This window comes from Gymnoscopelus braueri (genome assembly GCF_963280865.1).
Source record: "Gymnoscopelus braueri genome assembly, chromosome: 2".
NCBI classification, from domain to species: Eukaryota; Metazoa; Chordata; class Actinopteri; order Myctophiformes; family Myctophidae; genus Gymnoscopelus; species Gymnoscopelus braueri.
Genome location: NC_137604.1, coordinates 12,893,059 through 12,917,719, shown reverse-complemented (window position 1 = coordinate 12,917,719; position 24,661 = coordinate 12,893,059). Strand labels below are relative to the sequence as shown.

General features: G+C 41.6%; 1 protein-coding gene across 1 annotated transcript in view; it reads left to right on the top strand.

Annotated features, from left to right (window-relative positions):
• Window positions 1–24,661, top strand: part of LOC308094223 (multidrug and toxin extrusion protein 1-like) — a gene marked incomplete at its 3' end in the record, with an annotated part of 38,931 nt that overhangs the window by 11,345 nt on the left and 2,925 nt on the right. Inside the window, exons 7-13 of the mRNA XM_080440743.1 lie at window positions 1,635–1,732; window positions 4,874–4,971; window positions 5,871–6,052; window positions 6,426–6,534; window positions 7,315–7,364; window positions 10,831–10,963; window positions 12,635–12,852. Coding sequence (XP_080296869.1) covers window positions 1,635–1,732; window positions 4,874–4,971; window positions 5,871–6,052; window positions 6,426–6,534; window positions 7,315–7,364; window positions 10,831–10,963; window positions 12,635–12,852 — 888 coding nt within the window. The remainder of the gene's footprint in view (window positions 1–1,634; window positions 1,733–4,873; window positions 4,972–5,870; window positions 6,053–6,425; window positions 6,535–7,314; window positions 7,365–10,830; window positions 10,964–12,634; window positions 12,853–24,661) is intronic.

The following is a 24,661-nucleotide window of genomic DNA, read 5'->3' as shown; positions in this document are numbered from 1 at the left end:
TTGCTATACTGCGGAGAAGGAGGACCACCAACGTACCCGTTGTGCAGCATGAAGCACTGCACGCCCGGCGCAAAACGCCAACAAGATGGGTTGACACACCAGGGCTACAAAGGACACAAACGCTCATGGTCAAGTTCAAGACCATGCACTACGCAGCATAAGACAATTGCATAAACAGCAAGATGGAGAGACATACCTGCGCTAATGCGCGATGAGAACACAGGCGGGCCCAACAGGCCAGCCTGGACTGATAATAGACCAGTGTGGAGAGACAGACAGCTAACTGTGTTTGGAGGTGCGTTGCTTTAATACTGTGCCAATCAGCCCACTGATGAGTGGACGGCAGCTAGGGGGTCCTTGGGCTGAAAAGCCTTGTGACAGATGAATGATAGATAGATAGATGGATAGATGGATAGATAGATAGATGGATATATAGATAGATAGATAGGTCCCGGTGGGGGGGGGGGGGGGGGGTGAACAGCTGCGCCAGAAGACTTTAATATTGCGCGCGTGTGCGCTCCCTCCACGCGCACGTGATTCTGATGCTTTCAAAAACAGCAGATCTACAAGCTTATAGCATGGGATTCGACTGACTTGTTAGTCTCATTTGTAGAGGAAAGATGTCTGTCTGTCTGTCTGTGCGCACACGCACGCACACACACACACAGACAGACAGACAGACAGACAGACAGACAGACAGATAATGTTACGTGCGTGGAAATAAATGACAGAAAATAAGAAATACATTATAATAAATTACAATAAATGCATGACTGCTACCAAATGAAAATCTACATTTTACAGATCATATAAACATTAAAATGATAAGAATTCAAGTAAAATTGACAAAGATCTGGCTTAATGAAATCTCAACCGCTCTGTGTCAAAGCGCAAAATATAAAATTATTATGAGTGACACCTTGGGCCTGGGGGGGGGGGTCCGGGGGGGGTCCCGGTGGGGGGGGGGGGGGGGTCACGCAGGTGGGGGGGGTGAACAGCTGCGCCAGAATACTTTAATATATTAATACTCCCTCCTCGGTTTTTTTTTTCTATTGAAAAAAAAAAAAAAAAAAAAAACATTTTTTTTGCCGGGCTAACTTGGGGGAGCCCCGCAAAAAAAAAAGTCCGTGTGTGTGTCCTTCTGTCTGTGGACAGCTAATCTCCGACACCGTTGGCCCGGTCGCTGTGAAACTGTGCACACACACACTCCCTGGATGCCAAAGCCGAACCTCTGCCCTGCATTTTTCACATCTGCCATTTAGAGCTCCACCAGGAGGCTGACTTTTGTAAAACACATTTTTCATGTGATCAAGACGGATGTGTCCGACATTTCATATTCCATCCTATTCGGCTAACATTGGCTTCCAAAGTTTGCATGATAGGTCCGTTTTGAACAAAATGCTTCAAATCATGAACGCAGTGTGTGATTTCCGTGAAATTTTGCCCACTAGGCCGAGGAAGAAATACCACCCTTTTCACATTGGCCTGTTATAGCGCCACCAGCAGGTCTAATTTAGCGAAACACATTTCTGGAACAAAATGCCTCAAATCATGAATGCAGTGTCTGAAATGCAGTGCCAAAAACTAAAAAAACAGCTAAGTGATCTTAAAAGCAGGGTGTTTGTTATTTGCAGGGCATCATATGGCCTCAGGTGATAACTGGAGCTGTGGGGAATCTCCTTAACGCACTTATCAACTATATCTTGCTCTATCCTCTGGACATGGGTGTCGTGTAAGTTTCTCCTCCTCTATGGCTTCATTTACTCATTCATTACTCGATGTAGGGTACTACAGTAAAAAAATATATATATTTTTTTTCTCTGGCCTATGTTATTTACGTCATTGCTGTCGCACAATGAAAACATGCCATTCTGGGGTACGATGAGTCCACTATTCTCCTGTTTCCTAGGCTGTGTGTTTTCCACTTCCTGTCGATTTGATCCAATGAAATCCAATGAAACTGGTCAGATGACCAATGATATCCAATGAAATCGACAGGAAGTGGAAAACACACAGCCTAGGAAACAGGTGAATACTGGTCTAAACATTCTCACTAGACATTCCGACAACACTACAAAATGGCAGTATACAGTACAGTATAGTGAGAGCAGTGAGTGATTTTGGACACTATGCATTGTCTAACAAGCATGCGCGTCAATCCCGGGGGGGGCGGGGGGGTTTTGTCCCCCCCTAGCTTCGGATTGGACCCCCCCAAGTCAGATTGGACCCCCCCCCCAAGTAATTTAGGATAATTCAAAAATACTTTTTTAATTTAAGTTAATAGAATCCGAACCCGCTTTTGAAATCATGACATGCACTAATAAACACTAATTTATCCCCCCCCCCCGTGTAAATCCCAAAATGGTTTGGTCCAACGCACGGCATTCTTCCTCACTGCACGGTGAAAACACAATTTTTTTCGCCGTTCGAGACCGCGAGATATACCCGGGGCGAGTGTGTTTTGGGACGATGCGTTCTTGTATTGTAAACAGTGACACCGGCACACAGCAACATCCAACATGTGGTTTTTCACGGTTTGTTTACAAGTAGAATTTGGGGAAAGAGCTCAACAACATAACGAGACACGAGAGGATACAAGAGCTATCTGTGCTAGCTGCAAAGTGTGCAGATTTAAGCAAGTATTTTAAAACAGTGAAAGCTACCGAGGAAAAAGAAACAGAGAGTGATAGACCCCCGCCACGACTCAAACTAATGGGAGTTTATCATCAAATCCGCCATATAACCAAAATTTTTACATTAGTATAAACCCATTTTGTTTGAATATTTTATTAGGCAGAAATTGTTTTTTGTGATAATTAATTGGTAAAATCAGGCAAAAATATGAATTAAATAACATAACCCTAACCTAACTCCTAATCCTAACCCTAAAACCAAAATAAAGAAACCAAAAACTGGAAAAAAAACGAACCCAATCCGCCCAGAACCGCGATAAAAACGAACCCAATCCGCCCAGAACCGCAAAAAAAAAAAACGTGCACGCGCGCGAAGTCGGCGGTCCCTCGCGCGCGAAGACAGATTGACGCCCCTGCTAACATGTACCCATACACCTACTGTACAGTCCATGCAGTACCTTCACATCACTTAACAGAACACTGGTTCTCTTTTTAATTTCAAGGATATGTATTAGACCACAATTAAACCCTCGTTTGATACGAGGGTATCTCTGAGACCCCAATCTACACTGTAAAGTCCTCAGTGTTCATTTAACTCTGAGATTGTACAAATGGACCCATAAGGATCCATTTGGATTCTAAATATCAATCGTTCAGCTGGGACCCCCTGGAACGCCCTGAAGGACTTTGGGGAATTCTTAGTTATAAGTCACAATTGCGAGAAAACAACTCAGGGCAATTCAGGGAAGCCCATTTCTGCCTCTTAATATGAATAAAAAGGTTATTTCTATTAAGAGGCAGAAATGGGCTTCCATAAACAGTACATCATTTTTGTAGAGTGAAAAAACTGTTAAAAGGGTCATGTGACAAACTATGAATAGCCTTTAGAGCCTTGTTTGATGTTGCTATTACATATATATATATATATATATATATATATATACATCCCAAATTACCTATTTGGGATGTATTCTTGACAAATACCTGTCAGGTGAAAGCATGGCAACAAAGGTGGTCAAAGGAGTAAACCAGAGAACCAGATTTATGGGCAGAGTTTCCTCTTTTGTCAACCCTCAGGCCCTCAGGACCCTCTCAGGGGCCCTGATTCAGCCCCTTTTTGACTATGCTAGCTCCTCTTGGTACTCCAACACCTCAGTGTCACTGCAGACTAAGCTTCAAACCTCCCAAAACAAACTGATCCGACTACTTCTCGGACTGGGGCCCATGACCCACCTCTCTCCCACTCACTTTGCCAGCCTAGGCTGGCTCAGGGTGGAAGACAGGGTTAAACAACTAAAAATGGGTCTGGTCTTCAAAATTGTAAATGCAGATTTGCCCGATATGCCCCCTATACCCGCATATCTGTATAAATACCTCGAAAAAGTTAGTGACACCCACAGCCACGAAACTAGAGGGAGCGTAAACAACAATCTGGTACCACCCACCCATAAAACAAACATGGGCAAATTCTCCTTCTATAGCACAGCCACCAAGGAATGGAATAGTCTAACCCCATCCCTCAAAAAATGCAGTTCGCTGGGCTCATTCAAAACAGCCCTAAAAACCCATCTTTCTGGAGGCCGAAAGAGGAGCTAGTACCAGTTTCCCTGTAGACAGACGACCCCCCCCCCTCCTCTTTTTGTACATATTTTGTATTTCCTCATGCTTTTTTTTGTATATAATTTTTATTTTTCCATGCTCCCCCCCCCTTTTTTTTGTTTTTTTTTGTACATATATTTTTTAAATGCTTTTTTTGTACATAGTGGTATTTTTTCTGTATTATCTGTATCTTCATGTTGATTTTTGAACTGTTTGGTTGCTACTATATATGTCTATGAAATTAACTCAAGGACCCCAACGGAAACAAGTCCGCAAGGACTTTTTTGGCCGGACCTTTTAGACAAAAGCATTATAAATGTAACTGTGTTGTTTTACATTCTTTTGCCTAATGAAAATTTCAATCAATCAATCAATGCTATTAGTCAATATCGCCATTGATATCATTCTTTAAAAAGGTTTAAGTCAATCAATCATACATTGCATCATACCCGGCATATAGTAGGTGGCAGGTGCACAGTACAATCCTCAAGCCCTGCGTTCAAACCCCCAGAAGGACATAAATCCTATGGATTGCAGCTTTTAAATGAACTGCAGGATTTTACTGTGTGGGGGATCCCTGTAATGCCACAGAGTTCACTCACTGCACTAAACTTTTTGGCTCTTCTTCATCCCTGTTGAAGTGGATCTGCTGCAGCTAATACTATCACACAGTATGCCCTGGCTGTGTTCCTGTACGTTTACATTTGCTGGAGGAGGCTACACAAGGCCACATGGGGAGGTGAGATGTGTCTCCCATCTATATCCTACATCCTAATTAAGGAAACCTCTGTGGACAGGCAGAGTCTGCTATGTTCGGTTCTCCTCAATGGCTGGAGCAATTGATCTGAATTTGCACACGGCCATTGGCCATTAGCATATGCACCAAATAACGACGCCCGTTTTTTTACTTTCCCAAAATGTAAGCTGTTTATTAACATTTTTATGTCAAGTTTTTTATGAGATTCTGAGTTTGGGCTATGGGCGGTTACAGCCGTCGCCATGGTTACAGCCCCGCAAGCTATGGGATGACTGCTGCCCAACACTAACGTACTGTGCTCAGTTTACTGCTGCTGGCCACGGACTGGGCAGGGACTACACTCGATGCGCTCTGTTCACCTAAGTACACCACAACGTCATCATCATTTTCACAACTACTCCAAAATAATACTCAATTATGCTGACTGACTGACTGACTCACTTGCTCACTCACTCGCTCACTCACTTACCCCCCATTTTTAAAACATGCAAACTCTACACTTCTCTATACTGAGCACTCTGTTACAAAAAGTGATATGCAGGCATTTCATATTTGACTGAGTTCATTCCAATCATTCATTCCATACTGAGGAAAGTCATCTGGTTGTATTGTAATGTTACTGGTCATGACATTTATTTAGCATGACACATGCATGACATCAGGTGCATGCTAACAGTATTGATATACACACACATGCACGTATGCATGCTGTAAACAGTAATGCAGCTTAAAGGGAAATACAGTTTATTTGACTGTTACAGTATCCAGGGTCCTTTTCTGTTTAGAATGTGGACTGCCTTCTGTTTCAGTGTAAAGTTACACAATATAATACCGTTTATTAACTTAAATAAGAGTGTGACCCATGACCGTCTGACCCCTAGGGTGGTCAACTGAATGTCTTCAGGAGTGGGGACCATTCATCAAGCTAGCCATCCCCAGCATGCTCATGCTGTGCCTGGAGTTGTGGTTGTTTGAGATTGGAGGCTTCCTGGCCGGAGTCATAAGTGAAACTGAGCTGGCCGCTCACTCTATTGTTTATCAGCTGGTAACTGCTGCTTACATGGTAACTCCAAATTTCCAATACAGTCATGTTTATCCATGATGAGAGATAATATGTTTTCTAGGAGAAGTAGCACTGTATATAGATATAGTTTGCAGACAATGTATGGGTAGAAATACTGAAAATGGACACAATGAACAGGAAATAGACAAATGAAGCAATAAAGGTCTTATTCTTTTAAACGTCGGCCTACAGCATTGCACACGATACATTTATTTGGAAACGCATTTTGGGCTATGGAAATATAGTTTCACAAATATATTTTAGATATACAGTATGTGAAGCTGTGTGAAAGAGAATGTAATATATTATGTTGTTACATTATGTAACATTATGTTATTGACATAAAAAAAATTTACTTCATCATTTCCCACAGTTCCCAAGTGGATTCTCTGTAGCAGCCAGTGTGCGTGTTGGGAATGCTCTTGGTGCTGGTAACATGGAGCAGGCCAAGCTGTCTGCCAAGGTATCCTTCATCTGCACAAGTACGGACCACTGCATCAATGAAATGCGCTTATGCACGACTGCAATAAAGCTACTAATGGCAGGCATTCAATGCTCCTGTTCTGTGTGAAGTGGTATCCATGAAAAAGACCATGACCACTTTAAACCTGGAGCCCAGGCTATTTTCTGCATTTCATTATACTGTAGGCGAACATTTTCAACAATTTTCAAAATTAGCTCAAATAGATGATCTACAACCTCAAAACGTTCATGTGAGCTTGCAGATTGGCTATTTTCACTGCACGACACCATCATACAACATAGTATACCAATTGTGGTTCAAGTTTAATTTATATGTTATCGTAAAACAGTGTCATTAGCCAATCAATCCATTATTTTCAGTAAACATTGTTTGATTGACTTCTTTATTGACAAAAATGCTTAAACATATGCATTTGTACATTTTTTCTAAATAATAAAGTACAAAGTTCAATAGCATATTTACATTGTGGTCCTTTGAGTTTTTGTGTTTAGCATCTTGTTTTTGTTTTACTATTTTCAACTGAAAATACTTAACTTTTTGAAAGGGTTGTTTGACAAAGTATATATTAACCTTTAGTCTTTGGCCGGTTAATATGTAATACTAAGTGCTGTTGTATGAACCGAACTTCTGCAAATGTCTTATTTTTGTTTATTACATCAACATCCTATTGACAAAGGATGTCCTCTAAATCCTTAGTTTAGAGTGTCAGTAAGTATTCTTCCATGCTTTGGCCACCATTACTAATGTACTGTGTATGTATTTATTTTCCCCAATTCAGTTATAGTCTCATGTTGTGTCGGGATCGTTCTTGGAGTCACTAAAGACATTGTAGGATATATTTTCACCTCAGAGCAGTGAGTACATTCTTACTTTGGTGTCTCTTTATCACTTAACACCTATATACTGTACTTACCGTATTTCCCCAAACAGTAGCCCGGCAGCAAATAGCCGCCGGGAACCTAATAGCCACCGGGGTCTGACCCCATTTTGCGTATTAAACGCCGGTCCAAATAAACACTGGGGTCCCAAGTAAACGTCGGCCGATTATTTGCAGTTTCTTAAGCCTAATTTACTTTGTTGCATCGTGCGCCAAAAATAGCAGATCTACAAGTTTACAACGCGTCGCAGATGCACTTTGTGAGCTCTGCTATTTTCGGTGCGGGAAAAATAAATCTTGGTTGTAGGACACCGGTAGTTTAACCTGGCCATACTCGGCCAATTCTCAGGCGATTGCTATAATTCAAAGTTCTCTATAATCTGAAGTGTCTATTTTCATTCAGTGTATCAATCATGTTTTTATTATCCCTCTATCAAATGAAAAGAAAATCAAGTGTCGGGAGGCGGACATTACGCACGCATTTCATGCTGATATAGCCTGGTAAAGCCCCTCCCTCCGGAAAATCTCATTTCCATTTGATTTCAGGAAGGAGTCTGGCCTGAAGGCTTGTCTGGGCTTTTCTAGCCCGTTCACCAAATGGACGAGCCTATCAGCGTCGTCGATCATCGTTCTGTGATTGACAGCGAAAGTTGGCCAATCAGGTGGCGAGTTCGAGTGAGCCCGAATGGAACCGAGTGCAGCCTGAGTGCAGCCGACCAAACACGAACGGCAGCCATCTTTTTTGACCGCAGTGTTTTCTACTCTCTTTTAAACTTCAAAACGCTCTCAAACTTCTATTTTGAGGCACGGAATTTACTTTTAAGACATCGTTTGGATAGAATTTAGTTGTTTAACTTCATATATGTGGTCAATTAATCATGACAGAGCCTATTTATTTTTTTTAAATCAGAGAACCGGCAGGGGCGGGCAGTGACACGCATGTATCCGAATAAGACAACCTATTTTGGGCATGGCCGTCTCAAAAGTCCCGTTGCGTCACATTAGTCTGGAGGTGGTAAAAATGCACTGGCTGAAGGGGAACACTGCTGATTGGCTGAAGGGGTTGTCAGTCAACGGTATTACTCCCGCCCAACTCCAGCCCACAGCCAAATTGCCGAATGGGCGATCATGCCAGACTCACTCCTGAAAGAAATTACAAATGAGATTTCCGGAGGGAGGGTTAATGCTGATAAGCAATGAAAGACTCATGTTCCACTCACAATGTAGGTGGCATTTCAGAAGTGAGAGTGTCAATTCCTTGTGTCAATTGTGTTTATATAAGATTATAGTCTATTTAAAGAGCTGCGCTATGCATGCCATTCGCTCCAAACACACACTTGAGTTTGATTAACACGTTGCGCAGGAAATCAAGAACGGATTACAACAATATAACATTCTCTATAATCCGTAACATGTGGGTGATAATTATGTCTATCTGATCAAATATGGTTTTATTGAAAGGCAATCAAAGGCTATAGAGTGTATGATGCAAACGTCAGGTATAGCGTCCAAGCGCTTCGGTGCGGCAGCAGAGTTATTGCGTAACACTGCTTGGCAGCACTTGAATGAAGAGATTGTGATTGTCAATACATTCTCTATAATCAGTAAGATGTGGGTGAAAGCCTACTTACAGTATGTGTATCAAATTTGGTTGTATTCAAATGCAATCAAAGGCTACAGCTTATAATGCAAGCATCGGGATTTGTCCTGTTCCTCAGTGTGGCTGCCCCTTGTGCAATCAGAGCATTTAGTGGCTACACTTTTGTGGTGGTACGCTCTCTCTCTCTCTCTCTCTCACTATAGGGCATAGCAGTGCCATGTTGTGGTGCCACAGATCGAAAGCCCATACATTTTTCCCATAGAGATTTCAGAAAATATTTATATCAATTATTTTAAGCCTGGAACCAAGCCATCCAGGCTCCTGGTGAATCATGACCATAAAACATTTTATTCTGTGTGAAATAATAATTGAATATTTAATTATATGATATCGCATATTTAATAAATAGCCAACCCTTTGTTTGGCAGTTTTCTAATATTCTTTGACACAGAATACAACGTTTTATGGTCATGATTCACCAGGAGCCTGGATGGCTTGGTTCTAGGTTCACAATAAACACCCGAAATGTACATGTGTTCAGTGGACGTTTACAGGCAGATTACAGGCCATGCAAGCCGCACGTAGTCATTCCTCCATAATACCATTATGCAATTCATATTAACCTCAAAAGGTAATAAATATTAACAGTTAACGTGTGCCTGTCATTTTGCTTCAGTCATGTTTTACTCCTTTTCAGTGTACAAACTCATCCTAGTGTCAGTTTAGGGGTGGCCATAGCTGAGTGGTTAGTTATTTTTTGTTTTGATTGTATTGCTGTATTGTTGTATTATGCTTTCTGCTTTGGCAATGTAAACGTATGTTTTCTCATGCCAATAAAGCCCTTTGAATTGAATTGAATTGAAATTGAATAGTGAGCCCGCCTAGGGAGCCAGAGGCCCTGGTTGCCCCAGCTTCAATTCCAGGCCAGGCCAGCATATGTGTCGATGTAATGAAATTTGTCCCTGAGCAAGACTCTTAACCCCTAATTGCTCACAGGTTCTCATTGGAAACAAGACCGCAAGGACTTTCATGAACAACCTGTTAAAAGGAATTATCCTTATCCTTATGTCATACTTGGTCTGGCACCAAGTATGACACTTTGAACATATACATTAGTGTTATATTCTTAACCCATCAAATACAAGTATTTATCACTGCAATGTTTACAAACATTACCAGCAAAAAAACAGATATGGTACATCAAATACAGTTTATAACTAATTTATATGTCTAATAGTGTTAGTGCATCTATCAATAGCTTAGTCAATCAAAATAAAAACACTGCTCCATTTGTATGTTAGTGGGGGGGGTACCCAGTTTACTGCATATATTTTAGCTATATTTCTCCCTTTCAGTGTATTTTCTTTTCACATTTTCTAAAACATATGTGTATATATTTTAAGATGGACAATGCTAATGTCTTTGCTTTTCTTTCAGAGATGTTGTTACGAGGGTTGCTGATGTCATGATAATGTATGGTTTTATCCATCTGTCTGATGCCACTTCGGTGAGGGATATACCAGTTGTATAATGTCTTCTTTTAGTTCTGGTCATTGCATGGTCATGTACAGGGTTCAGTTTGCTGGGGTGGGTTTGGGGGGAATCCATGTCTCTGCTTTTGAATCTTGTGTAATTAATATATATATAAATCTATATATAGAGAGTATATTCAAGAATATACTTTCACCAAACTTTTTTTAAATTAGTGTGTTAATAAATAATAATTTGAAATGTTTCGGTAGGACATTATTTGTCCCAATTCTCAAGAATGGATATATAGATTGGCATTTGGATTCATATGTATTAAATCTTCACAGGCTGTGGCTGGAGGGGTTGTTAGAGGAGCAGGGAAGCAGAGTGTCGGTGCACTAGTTAACCTCATCAGTTTCTACTTCATCGGCTTCCCCATTGGAGTGGTCCTAATGTTCCCTGTCAAAATGGGCATTGTAGGTGAGTAGAGATGAACAGTGTATATGGCAGAGGTCCAATAAGTCACTGGTTCTCAAGGTGGGGTCTGGGGACCCCCAGGGAGCCTTGGGGGATAATATAGGGCACTTATGCCCATATTATTTTCCGGCTATCCGAAAATGGCTGATCTACAAGCTTGAGCTGTTAAATTCGAAAAATGTTGACAAGTGTTGACAAATCTTCTCTTGCGGTGTCCTTGGCACAAACTATTGTGGGTCCTTGACATGCATACAGTATGTTTGAGAATGACTGCAGTAAGTAAAGGCTAATTTATACTTCATCACTCGACACTTTGCACACTTTGACACTTGTCGAAAGGGTTGTGCTTCCAAACTAGCCATAACTGGTGGTTCTCAGCTGATTTCCTGTGGACCCTGTTACTGCTAAAACTAGAAATGACCTGGGAATAGACAAGTAATACCTGGGAATAGAAAAGTAGAATCAGTGTGGTTTAGATAGATGGGTAGATGGATTGCACTTGATTGATACCGCGGGGGGAAATTCAGTCTTTACAGCAGCCATGATACACAAAGGTGAACAGGTTCAGTCGATATATCTGATCAGTACTAACTTTCTTTGCATGTCAGTTATTATCCACAGTCCTAAGTAGAAACAGACAGTAGTGAGTCAGTACAGCTGTGCTTGGAGAGAGTGCACATACTGAGTCACTGTACTAGATTCAATCATTCTGTCCTTATTGGTACCCTATCTGTTGCAGGGCTGTGGTTGGGACTTTTCACCTCTGTCACATTGATGTCCATACTTTTAATAGTTTACCTATGTAAACTGGACTGGAAAAGGGCCACTGTAGAGGTAGGTGCCTGGCCTACACCTATGGTATTCCCTGTCCATGGATGAATGTCATGACTCATAGATTTGATTTTCCTTACATTACATTTTATTATTATGTTATCATTACGATACAGTTACAATACTTATTAAAACACTCAACTTACTTGGATGAGATGCTTTTGGACTGACATTTTACATATTGTAATTAGGCGTTGGAGAGAGCAGGAGTCCCAATCACTGAGGGGAAAGAGATGTTTGGGATCGGAAATAAAAGCAAGTCAACTACATTTTCCTATTCCTGACACACCTCTCTCTGCACAAACTTTTGATTTTTGTGGAATTGTTTTGAAATGCTCCTCACAGTTCACAACAAAATAAGCCTCCATCATCAGGATTAATGTACCACTTCTGGTGGCTAAACCAGCATCTCCCTTAAAGGAATAGTTCACCCAAAAGATTACTTATTTTCTATCAATTACACACCCCAAGGAGCCTTGAATTCATGGAGATATTTTTGGTTTTGACACATTCCTGAGCCAATAATTTGATGACCAGGCGTATTTCCGGTAGGAGACTCAAACCGGAACCATTAGCATATTTCCGCTGGAAATCAAATTATTGGCTTAGGAATGTGACAAAAACAAAAAAATCTCCATGAATTCAATGCTTCATGGGGTGTGTAATTGTAGTAAATGAGTAATTTTTTGGGTGAACTACTCCTTTAAGGAACATCACATGTTTGCGCTATTAAACCGCACTCTGAGCAACAGCGGTCAACCCCAAATAATTGCCTCTCGGCACTGGGAAGCTTCACTCTCGTGACACCTTTTTGTTCCCCATCTCTGCTTCTCCCTCAATCAGAGCATTCTATCATACCCCTGGAGGAGGCGTTGGCCACTGCAATTGTTTCTCTGACCTCTCAGAAGGCGGACGTGGTATCAGGAGCGCTTGATTCGAGTCAGGGCGAGGGCGTGGCAGCTGCCACAACAGTGGGGGTGGCTCTGTCATGCAGACAGCTGGTGGTACGGCGTGGCCTGACCCTCGTGGTCATGCTCCTCGTCCTCGCTGCCGGCATCTTTGTCAGTGAGCTGGTCACTCGGTTGCTTCAGCTCCACGTTCACATCCACTCATCCAATCACACACTCATTTCATTCTCAGACCCTATTTAACTGGAAATTTGCACTACTCTGCTAATGCTGCTCTCTCTGTCTTGCTAAAAAAAAAAATCTGCTCACCCTCCACCACCCCAGCTACCACCTATCGTTTTGGATCTGCTGTTTATGTACAGGGGATTCAGAGTCCCTATGGTTGGGAGATGCGCTTTATCAGAGTACCTAAAAGCAGATCCAATTAATTGCCAAACCATAATAAATATATTGCTCATTTTAGATTCAATAAAAATATCTTATCCTTCATGAGTTGTCCTTTATCCATTCACTTGCATTTTTTCTAATCAGCCTCATGGTGGCGCTATAACAGGACGATTAGTGTTTTTACCTATAACTGCACCGATCTGTGTAAAACTTTGAATGCACACTCCCTATAAGTCAAGGAAAAACCTTTGCCCTGCCTTTTTCACATCTGCCTTTTAAAGCGCCACCAGGAGGCCGACTTACTGTATGTAAAACACATTATTTTATACTACTCCTTACCATTTTTATCCAAATGTCACGCAAATCGGTACGCATGATCTCTATGTGATCAAGATGGATCTGTTTGATTTTTAATATTCCATCCTGATTGGCTAAGATTCACATCTAAGGTTTGCAGTAGTGGCTTGTTTGGAACAAAATGCCGCGAATCATGAACACAGCGTCCGATTGCGGTCAAACTTTGCACGCACATTCACACTATGTTGAGGAACAAATGCCACCCTTTAAACATTGGCCTGTTATAGTGCCACCAACAGGTCTGATTTTGCAAAACACATTTTTGGAACACAATGCCTCAAATCATGAACGCAGTGTCCGATTGCCGTGCAAGGCCTAGGAAAAAATGGCACCCTTTTCACATTGGCCTATTATAGTGCCACCAGGGGGCCACAATACCTACCTGACCTGGTGGAGACCTGTGCTCCGAGGAGCACTTTTTCTAGTTACGGGGCCAGAGCTCAGCTCTGGACCTGTTTTAATATTGTACGTATTCTTCTGTTTCCGCCACTTTTCGCAGTTCTGGGTGAACCGTGCTGTCGCTTTTTACGAAACTCGGCCATATGGTAGATGGTGAAAAACTATCAAGAAATAAATCTCACAATCTTTCGTCAAAAGGTGGCGCTATAGCACTCAATTGAAAATGCCAACTTTGAACAGGTACAACTCATGCCCTGTTTGACCTACAGCCATAAAACTTCAATACACACATGCGTCTACTCATGATGAACAACTTTAACCCTCTGACTTTTGACCTCTGACCTTTAGATCTCCCACCATTTTGAATTATATGAAAAGCAGTTAAAACCTATCTCCTCCTGGGATTTTTGAGCAATCTGCACGAAACGTTTTACACATGAACTTTGGACCTATGCCGAAAAACCTGTGCAAAAGATTTTCCATAAGTGAAAAAATGAAGCTTTAATGAGCCAATGAATATTGCAGTTTTATGACAATTATTCATCTGCCCCTAACACACACATACAGACTCACATTTCTTTGAAACTTTGCGTTAATGTTGAGGGTCATTCCAAATATTACTGAAACCAATCTTACTCCAATTGGTCAAAGGGGGGCGCTATAGCGATTTTTTGAAAGTGCAAACTTTAAACAGGTAAAAGTCATGCCTCGTTTGGCCGACAGCCATTAAACCTGCTTACACATGTGCCTTGACTCATGAGGAACACATGTATCACGTTGACCAGTAAGCTCCGCCCTTAGATTGTCCGCAATTTTGAGCAGTTTGAAAAACACTTAAACCCAGGATTTTTCAGCTATTTGCGTGAAACTGTATCATCTGTGTGATCTCCTTTTTCACAGATTCTTGTCTGTTGCTCCAATGGCTTCTCGCTTAAACGTGTGCCTCACGACCGCAAGGTTGCCGGTTCAAGCCTCACTTGATGCAGACTCATTTAAGTTGAATTGCAAAAAACATGACTGTATCAATGAATACATGTGCAAACGGTAAAGATAACATGAAATGCTTATTTGAGAGTATGTTTTTTCAATGTATGACGTACTTCATTGTGAAAATAGCCGATCTACAATCTCACAACTTTTCAGATAGCAACGTTTTGTGAGCTTGTAGATCGGCTGCTTTCACTGGTTTCGGTTTCGAGGAGACATACAATTTCTCTATTGGTAAATGGTTTGTGAACGAGTGATCTTAGTGTTAGTGTTAGTGTGAATTCTTTTTTCACTGGTTCTGGTCTGTTGGTCCAATGGCGTCTTGCTTCAGCATCAGCCTCTGGATCCAAGGTCGCCAGTTCAAGCCTCAACTCTTGCTGGCTACTTCTCAATTGTATCGCACAAAACATGACTGTATCAATTAATGCATGCGCAACTGTTAAAGATAACATGAAATGCTTCTTGGAGAGAGTATTTTTTGCAATATATGACAAAATTGTGAAAATAGCCGATCTACAATCTCACAACTTTTCAGATAGCAACGTGTTTCTGAGCTTGTAGATCGGCTGCTGTGTTATCTCTTTTTCACAGGTCTTGTCTGTTGGTCCAATGGCTTCTCCCTTAAGTGAGTGCCTCATGACTGCAAGGTTGCTAGTTCAAGCCTCACTTGATGCAGACTCATTTAAGTTGAATCGCAAAAAACATGAATGTATCAATGAATACATGTGCAAAGGGTAAAGATAACATGAAATGTTTATTTGAGAGGGTATGTTTTTGCAATGTATGACATACTTCATTCTGAAAATAGCCGATCTACAATCTCAAAACTTTTCAGATAGCAACGTGTTTCTGAGCTTGTAGATCGGCTGCTTTCACTGGTTCACTTTTATCTTCAACAGAATCTTCAACAGACAACCTCAGCCTGGACAAAGCTATAGCACTATAGGTAGTGTTGCAGCCTGTCAATCCGAAGGATGAGGGTTTGATTCCTGTTAATGGCAATAGGTTGAGACGTCCAATCAATCCATTCTGCTTCCATCTCTCTCTCTCTTCAATCTATTCCGTTTCCATGTCTCTCACTCCGCCCTTAGATTGTCTGCAATTTTAAGCAGTTTGAAAAACACTTAAACCCAGGATTTTTCAGCTATTTGCGTGAAACTGTATCATCTCTGTGATCTATTTTTTCACAGATTTTATCTGTTGGTCCAATGGCTTCTCCCTTAAGTGAGTGCCACACGACCGCAAGGTTGCCGGTTCAAGCCTCACTTGATGCAGACTCATTTAAGTTGAATTGCAAAAAACATGACTGATCAATGAATACATGTGCAAACGGTAAAGATAACATGAAATGCTTATTTGAGAGTATGTTTTTTCAATGTATGACGTACTTCATTGTGAAAATAGCCGATCTACAATCTCACAACTCTTCAGATAGCAACGTGTTTCTGAGCTTGTAGATCAGCTACTTTCACCAGTTTCAGCCAGGGGCTTGGTTCATGAGAGAAGGCAAAAATTTATGATCTTCAACAGACAACTTCAGCCTGGACGAAGCTGTAGCACTACAGGTCGTGTCTCAGCCTGTGAGTCCGAAGGTCGAGCGTTCGATTCCTGTCAATAGCTTTGTCTCAATTTCAATCTATTCCATTTCCATGTCTTATTGTGCTATTATTGCACTTTGCTTTTTGTCTGTCTGTCTCTCTGTCTCTCACTCTGTGTCTCTCTGTCTCTGTCTCTGTCTCTTTCTCTGTGTCTCTCTGTCTCTCTGTCTCTCTGTCTCTGTGTCTCTCTGTCTCTGTGTCTCTCTGTCTCTCTGTCTCTGTGTCTCTCTGTCTCTGTGTCTCTGTGTCTCTCTGTCTGTCTGTCTGTCTGTCTGTCTGTCTGTCTGTCTGTCTGTCTGTCTGTCTGTCTGTCTGTCTGTCTGTCTGTCTGTCTGTCTGTCTGTCTGTCTGTCTGTCTGTCTGTCTGTCTCTCACTCTGTCTGTCTGTCTGTCTGTCTGTCTGTCTGTCTGTCTGGCTGTCTGTCTGTCTGTCTGTCTGTCTGTCTGTCTGTCTGTCTGTCTGTCTGTCTGTCTGTCTGTCTGTCTGTCTGTCTGTCTGTCTGTGTCTCTGTCTGTCTGTCTGTCTGTCTGTCTGTCTGTCTGTCTGTCTGTCTGTCTGTCTCTCTGTCTCTCTGTCTCTCTGTCTGTCTCTCTGTCTCTCTGTCTGTCTCTCTGTGTCTCTGTCTGTCTCTCACTCTGTGTCTCTCACTCTGTGTCTCTGTCTGTCTCTCACTCTGTGTCTCTGTCTGTCTCTCACTCTGTGTCTCTGTCTGTCTCTCACTCTGTGTCTCTGTCTGTCTCTCACTCTGTGTCTCTGTCTGTCTGTCTCTCACTCTGTGTCTCTGTCTGTCTCTCACTCTGTGTCTCTGTCTGTCTCTCACTCTGTGTCTCTGTCTGTCTGTCTGTCTGTCTCTCACTCTGTGTCTCTGTCTGTCTCTCACTCTGTGTCTCTGTCTGTCTCTCACTCTGTGACTCTGTGTCTCTGTCTGTCTCTCACTCTGTGTCTCTGTCTCTGTGTCTCTGTCTCTGTCTCTGTCTGTCTCTGTCTCTGTCTCTGTGTCTCTGTCTGTCTATCTGTCTGTCTGCCTGTGACTCTGTGTCTCTGTCTGTCTCTCACTCTGTGTCTCTGTCTCTGTGTCTCTGTCTCTGTCTCTGTGTCTCTGTCTGTCTCTGTCTGTCTGTCTGTCTGTCTGTCTGTCTGTCTGTCTGTCTGTCTGTCTGTCTGTCTGTCTGTCTGTCTGTCTGTCTGTCTGTCTGTCTGTCTGTCTGTCTGTCTGTCTGTCTGTCTGTCTGTCTGTCTGTCTGTCTCTCACTCTGTGTCTCTGTCTGTCTGTCTGTCTGTCTCTCACTCTGTGTCTCTGTCTGTCTGTCTCTCACTCTGTGTCTCTGTCTGTCTGTCTGTCTGTCTGTCTGTCTGTCTGTCTGTCTGTCTGTCTGTCTGTCTGTCTGTCTGTCTGTCTCTCACTCTCTGTCTCTGTCTCTCTGTCTGTCTCTCACTCTGTGTCTCTGTCTGTCTGTCTGTCTCTCACTCTGTGTCTCTGTCTGTCTCTCACTCTGTGTCTCTGTCTGTCTGTCTGTCTGTCTCTCACTCTGTGTCTCTGTCTGTCTGTCTGTCTGTCTGTCTGTCTGTCTGTCTGTCTGTCTGTCTGTCTGTCTGTCTGTCTGTCTGTCTGTCTGTCTGTCTGTCTGTCTGTCTGTCTGTCTGTCTGTCTGTCTGTCTGTCTGTCTGTCTGTCTGTCTCTCTCTCACTCTGTCTCTGTGTCTCTCTGTCTCTGTGTCTCTCTGTCTCTGTGTCTCTCTGTCTCTCTGTCTCTCTGTCTCTGTGTCTCTGTGTCTCTCTGTCTCTCTGTCTCTCTGTCTCTGTGTCTCTGTGTCTCTGTGTCTCTCTGTCTCTCTGTCTCTGTCTCTCTGTCTCTCTGTCTCTCTGTCTCTCTGTCTCTCTGTCTCTGTGTCTCTGTCTGTCTCTCATTCTGTGTCTCTCTGTCTCTGTCTGTCTCTCAATATGTGTGTCTGTCTGTCTGTCTGTCTGTCTCTCACTCTGTGTCTCACTCTGTCTCTCACTCTGTGTCTCTGTGTCTCTGTCTGTCTCTCACTCTGTGTCTCTGCGTCTCTGTCTGTCTCTCACTCTGTGTCTCTGTCTGTCTCTCACTCTGTGTCTCTGTCTGTCTCTCACTCTGTGTCTCTGTCTGTCTCTCACTCTGTGTCTCTGTCTGTCTCTCACTCTGTGTCTCTGTCTGTCTCTCACTCTGTGTCTCTATGTCTCTGTCTGTCTCTCACTCTGTGTCTCTGTCTGTCTCTCACTCTGTGTCTCTGTCTGTCTCTCACTCTGTGTCTCTGTCTCTGTGTCTGTCTCTCACTCTGTGTCTCTGTCTGTCTGTCTGTCTGTCTCTCACTCTGTGTCTCTGTCTGTCTGTCTGTCTGTCTCTCACTCTGTGTCTCTGTCTGTCTCTCACTCCGTGTCTCTGTCTGTCTGTCTGTCTGTCTCTCACTCTGTGTGTCTGTCTGTCTGTCTGTCTGTCTGTCTGTCTGTCTGTCTGTCTGTCTGTCTGTCTGTCTGTCTGTCTGTCTGTCTCTATGTCTGTCTGTCTGTCTGTCTGTCTGTCTGTCTGTCTGTCTCTCTGTCTGTGTCTGTGTCTGTGTCTGTGTCTCTGTCTCTGTCTGTCTGTCTGTCTGTCTGTCTGTCTGTCTGTCTGTCTGTCTGTCTGTCTGTCTGTCTGTCTGTCTGTCTGTCTGTCTGTCTGTCTGTCTGTCTCTGTCTGTCTGTCTGTCTGTCTGTCTGTCTGTCTATCTGTCTGTCTGCCTACAGCTTCAAATTGAGCTACATTGAGTGTGTGCTATTTTTCTGTTGTTTCACACGCACGCACACACACACACACACACACACACACACACACACACACACACACACACACACACACACACGCGCGCGCGCGCGCATATGCATGCACGCATGCTCGCACTCAACCAAAATGCTTAGAATGTGAAAGGAACAGTCCAAAATTCTTCAAAATGTTTCGAAAATAGCTAAAATAGCTGATCTACAAGCTCTACAACGCATCATTGTGACGCGTTCTGAGCTTGTAGATGTGCTATTTTTGGTGATGATGATGATGAAAAAACAATAATGTTTTGGTTCACAGTGGGATTTAAACTCACAACCCTACAGGTAGTGAGGGAGTAGAACTTTTGGCTGATCTCAGTGCAGAACATACTGCTTTCTCCAGCAGGCCGGGTCGCCCGTTTATGACTTCAGACATCTGCTACATAATCTATGTCACTGTGAGCTTGTGGATTGGCTATTTTAACCATTTAAAACAAAGTTGTGGATATACAGTGTTTCCATCCGACAGCAATGAAATGAATTAGACCACGGGACCGTCAATTTGATACCATTTCCTTTCACTTTGGGACCCCCAGTCTGCACGATAGAATCCTCAGTGTTAATTCAACTCTGAGAGTGTACAAATGGAACCAAATGGACCCGTAAGGGTCTGAGATTTGTACACTCTCAGAGTTACAGACCCGTAAGGGTCCATTTGGTTCCATGTGTACACTCTCAGAGTTACAGACATGTAAGGGTCCATTTGGTTCCATGTGTACACTCTCAGAGTTACAGAAGTGTTTGGGTCCATTTGGTTCCATGTGTACACTCTCAGAGTTACAGATCTGTAAGGGTCCATTTGGTTCCATTTGTACACTCTCAGAGTTACAGACCGTTAACATACACTGTCAGAGTACCCTAAGGTGAGTGAGGTCAAATATACAGACAGCGACACAAACATCTTTATTTGTTTTTAATTCTTTTATGAACATGTTTTTTAATGAACATGTTTTTTAATGAACTCAGCCCTTAGAGGATGTTTAAACGGCACGAGGTTGAAACAATAACAATAACACTTCATTAAACAACACACGCTTCAATGGCTCGCTTAATCAGACTCTGATTTTAATTGTTTATTTGAGGAGATCGTCAGAAGCGTAACATTAATACCATTATTAAACATATGCCTAATTCCACAAAGTATATACTCAAAGAAAATACTCCCAAGTATTCAAAAGGCACTTTTTTTTATAGCAGTGCATTGCTGTATTGAAGGCAGGGGTGTTCAACAGGGGGTCCGGGACCTCTAGGGGGTCCTCAGAGTTACAGGTAACGCCAAATGTTTGAATGATAGGAACTGTTTGTTTTAAATAACCACTTGAACCCTAGCATCCTTATTCTGGTGGGAATGGCCCTATTTTATACATAGGCTAATTGAAAATAGCTGATCTACAAGCTCACAATTTTCACAATGCCATTTTCAAACATTTTACCTTAACTTTTGGTACTTTGAGTATATTTTGATGCCAACACTTTGTACTTTTACTCAATAACATTTTTAACAGAGGCCTTTTACTTGTAACAGAGTATTTTTATATTGTGGTATTGCTACTTTTATTTAAGTAAAATATCTGAGTATTTCTTCCACCACTGAAGAACAATAATTAGAGAACAGAGGATACTCATTATTTTTCTCTCTCTCTCTCAATTGCGACCAAAGTTGCCAGATTCTGCAAGAGAAATAATCAAACAGGTCTATGAAAACAAGCCCAAAATAAGTGACTATTATAGGCCACATGAGTACTTTAATCCTAAATGCATCGGATATTTGAAAATAGCCGATTTACAAGATCACAACAAATAAAAAGCAAACCACAACTACCAATATTTACAAACAACTTAATTTAAAACAAGGTCGCTTATAATAAGCAGACATGGCAACGCCAAAGTGTCACAATCACTTCATTTCATTCAATACTTTGTCCAGTTGTCCACTATTCAGACCTTCAGACAAGGGGGTTGCATTGCCCAATCATTATGATAAGAGGTTTGAGGGCCATGCACAAAACATGTTTTGATGTAAAATAACGGGTATGTTTATTGGCTACTAATGAATGTTTCACAACTTTTCAGATGTATAAAATATATTTAAAAAATCTCACATCACTCTCACTGCCTGTACAGAAGGTTGCTTTGTGCGTTGTACAACAGTGTCCCATAAAAGTAGTGAAAATAGCCGATCTACAAGCTCACAAAGTGTTGCACCATGATGCTTTGCGAGCTTGTAGATCTGCTTTTAAATAAAAGTCTGTCTGTGGGTTTTATGAATATTAATCCATATACATACATATATCTATAAAGGGAACATTGGGTTATCTAGGGTGCGTTCGGAAATACAGCACTGAGTGCACTGGCCAATACAAACTAATAGGCTAGTGCGCTCCGGTGCGCAACATATCATATCCACCATTTCACTTCCTACTGGGCCGGCCTGTGGCTCGGTCCGGCCAGAACAATAGGGCTGGCAAGGCTGGTGTCACTCCACGGCTGCGGCTAGCCCCGCCCCCGGTCGGTGGGGTCGACATCTCCCTTCACTCGGAGGTTCGCTAATAGTAGCCTGCTAGTTAGTGCTCTTTCAGCAGTGTTTCGCCAAAATGGGAATGAATTGTTGTATGAAAACTGTTCCATGGCTTCTCACCATCGACAAGTTGAGAATAAAGGGGCTAAAATGGACAACGGACTAACTTTTCACCGCATTCCCAAATGGAAGCCAGCCAGGTCTCCCGACGTAACAAAGAGACGATGCATGGCTTGGTTGTCTGACAGCCCAGATGACAGAAAAAGACGTGGAAGAAACACGCAAGATAGCACACCTCAGGATCCATGTAGAGAGGGTTATAGGCACTATACGCAACAAGTACCATATATTAAATGGTAGGGTACCCATCACTCTGATGCATACACCTAGCCTGGTTCCAAACAGGCTGATAATCAGGCTAGCATAAACCAGGAGTGGGCAGGACATGACAATCCTTGACAAAGTTGTCTGAGCATGCTGTGATCTGACTAACTTGTGCACCAGTGTGGTTCTGAAACTATTTGTAATAGTACCCTTCTGCATAGTAAAAGCAGATATGAGGTTATGCTCTGTAGATACATTATCTGTTCCCTTTTTATGTACATAGTAACCTGTACATGTTTTCAAATAAAATACATAGTCTTTCTACATAAAATGATTATATGCAAATAGAACCGAATTCTTTCACATGGCTAAAATGCATAGGCCATTCTATCATTATGCAGTGCTTTCATTCAATGCAAATATAACCGAATCCTGATGATGATGATCAGATCACCAGTTGCCTCACGTGTTAATGATCACATTATAATATGGATGGGCAGAGACCATTTTACTCCTCTTTGAGCCTGATGAGGTTCCTTTTTTATACACATAGTAACCTGTAAATGTACCTTGTTTTCAAATAAGACACCTTCATGTGACGTTGACTTACAGTGGTTACTTTGTAGATTTTGATTATTATTACAAAACATACAGTAACCACTTCAGCCCATACATTTCGGCCATTTGAAAATAGCCGATCTACAAGCATTTTGAGCTTGTAGATCTGCTATTTTCAAAAGATTATACATTTTATACATTTGAAAGTTTGTTTTTGCAGTTGGCTTTTAACATTGTTGATGTAATTCTTTGGATGTACCGCTGTGTGTACTAGCTATATAGTAGTGTACCCTGTTGGATGGGTCTGTAGACTGGTAGTGACCCAACCAACATGGTGAATCTTGGCCACGCCCCCCAAATCACTCCCCCACCCAAGCGAACTTTGCCAGCCCTATTACCATACTTTTAGGCCATAAAACCTGAAAAACTTGAAAAAGGTGTCATTTTATGCTTGAAGTCCTCAAAGTCACGCATCAAACAAGCAATTTTCGATTGAGTTTTGACCATTGTTGCCCGTTTTTCTTTAATAACACAGGCTAGGAAGGTCGGACGGGGACAAACTAGATACATGAGTAAAGCTCACTTTGAGCTGCATTCAACAAATCCATTGCCATTTCCGTTGGCCTTACCGTTAGGCCGCTAGGGGCAGTTGAAAGTTGAAAGGCAGTTTTTTGGGGGTCATAGATCCTTTTTTTCCCCTCTTCTTCAGCTAGGCCTGACTAATTAGCAAGGATTTTGGGCCTGGCCCGGCCCAAAAATGTCGGTAATGTTCGGGCAGAATTTGAGAATTCTACTTAACATACACTAGCAAATGCTTTCATATCAAAATAATGTTTGTGTTCTGTAATGTGTCAACAACCTCGACCACAGTCACCCACTGTAGGTCATGACAACAATAACAATGAAATAACAATCACATGTGGCCTTGATGTTTGTAGGATGTTCTGACTGTTTCCCCATGATTCTTTTACACATGTTTCACATGTTTCACATGTCCCTCATACCGAGGTGAGTTGTCCCTCATACCGAGGTGAGTTGCAGACCGCAGATCTTTGAAAATGTAGGAATTTTTTTAAGAAATAATAAATAAAAACATAAAATAAAAGTGGCAACGTTAAAGTGATAAACACATTAATGCGTTACTAAGTACAATCCAATTGTAAGATTGTAAAATGGGCCATTCTGCATAGAGTATTTGTTTTACTTTGGTACTGAAGACAGTACTTTTGTACTTTTACTCAAGTACAGTTTTGAATACAGAACCTTTAAAGTATGTCTATGTTATGGTATTGCTACCATACTTTGGCTTAAGTACAATAGCTTCCACCACTGCTGTATAGGTTCAGGTTTTCACAAAGCAGTTGGTTTTGGGTTAATTACACAATCAGTGGGAGTCATATGAGCAGGCAGTTAATAGTTGTGTACTGCATGTTGTTCTTCATGTTTTGGAATATTGTAACATTTCATTTAGTTTTATAGTAGCTACTTTAACGTCAAAGAATATCAATTTAAAGAAGGCAAAGCTGTTCCCATAATGATTAATAGGTTTTCACCATTTTAGTCTGAGTTTAGCTACAAAGTGATAGGAATAAAGCCCTAATAATATTTCCATTTTCTGTCATAATTTTATTTATTTTAAACCTGACATAATATATTCAGACATAACTATAACTAGCCTACTAAATATTGTATAGACAATAAATGCAGACACAATTAACATCAACATACCAGCGGTAACAATTGCTATCATCCCATGTCTATAACATATATAACATATTTGGAATGCCTTATAATCTGCTTATAAAAGTGTGAAATTATAGTTAATAGTGTTAATGAATCCTCATCACAACAATCATTACACATTACAAAGCATAATAATGACTGGTGAGTTCAAATATTTTAATACTTCATAATTGCTGGACACTCACGTGCAATGTTTTGGCAAGGATCATACTTTATTATAAATAATTATAATTATTGTATATGGTATAATCACTATTACAATGCATTATA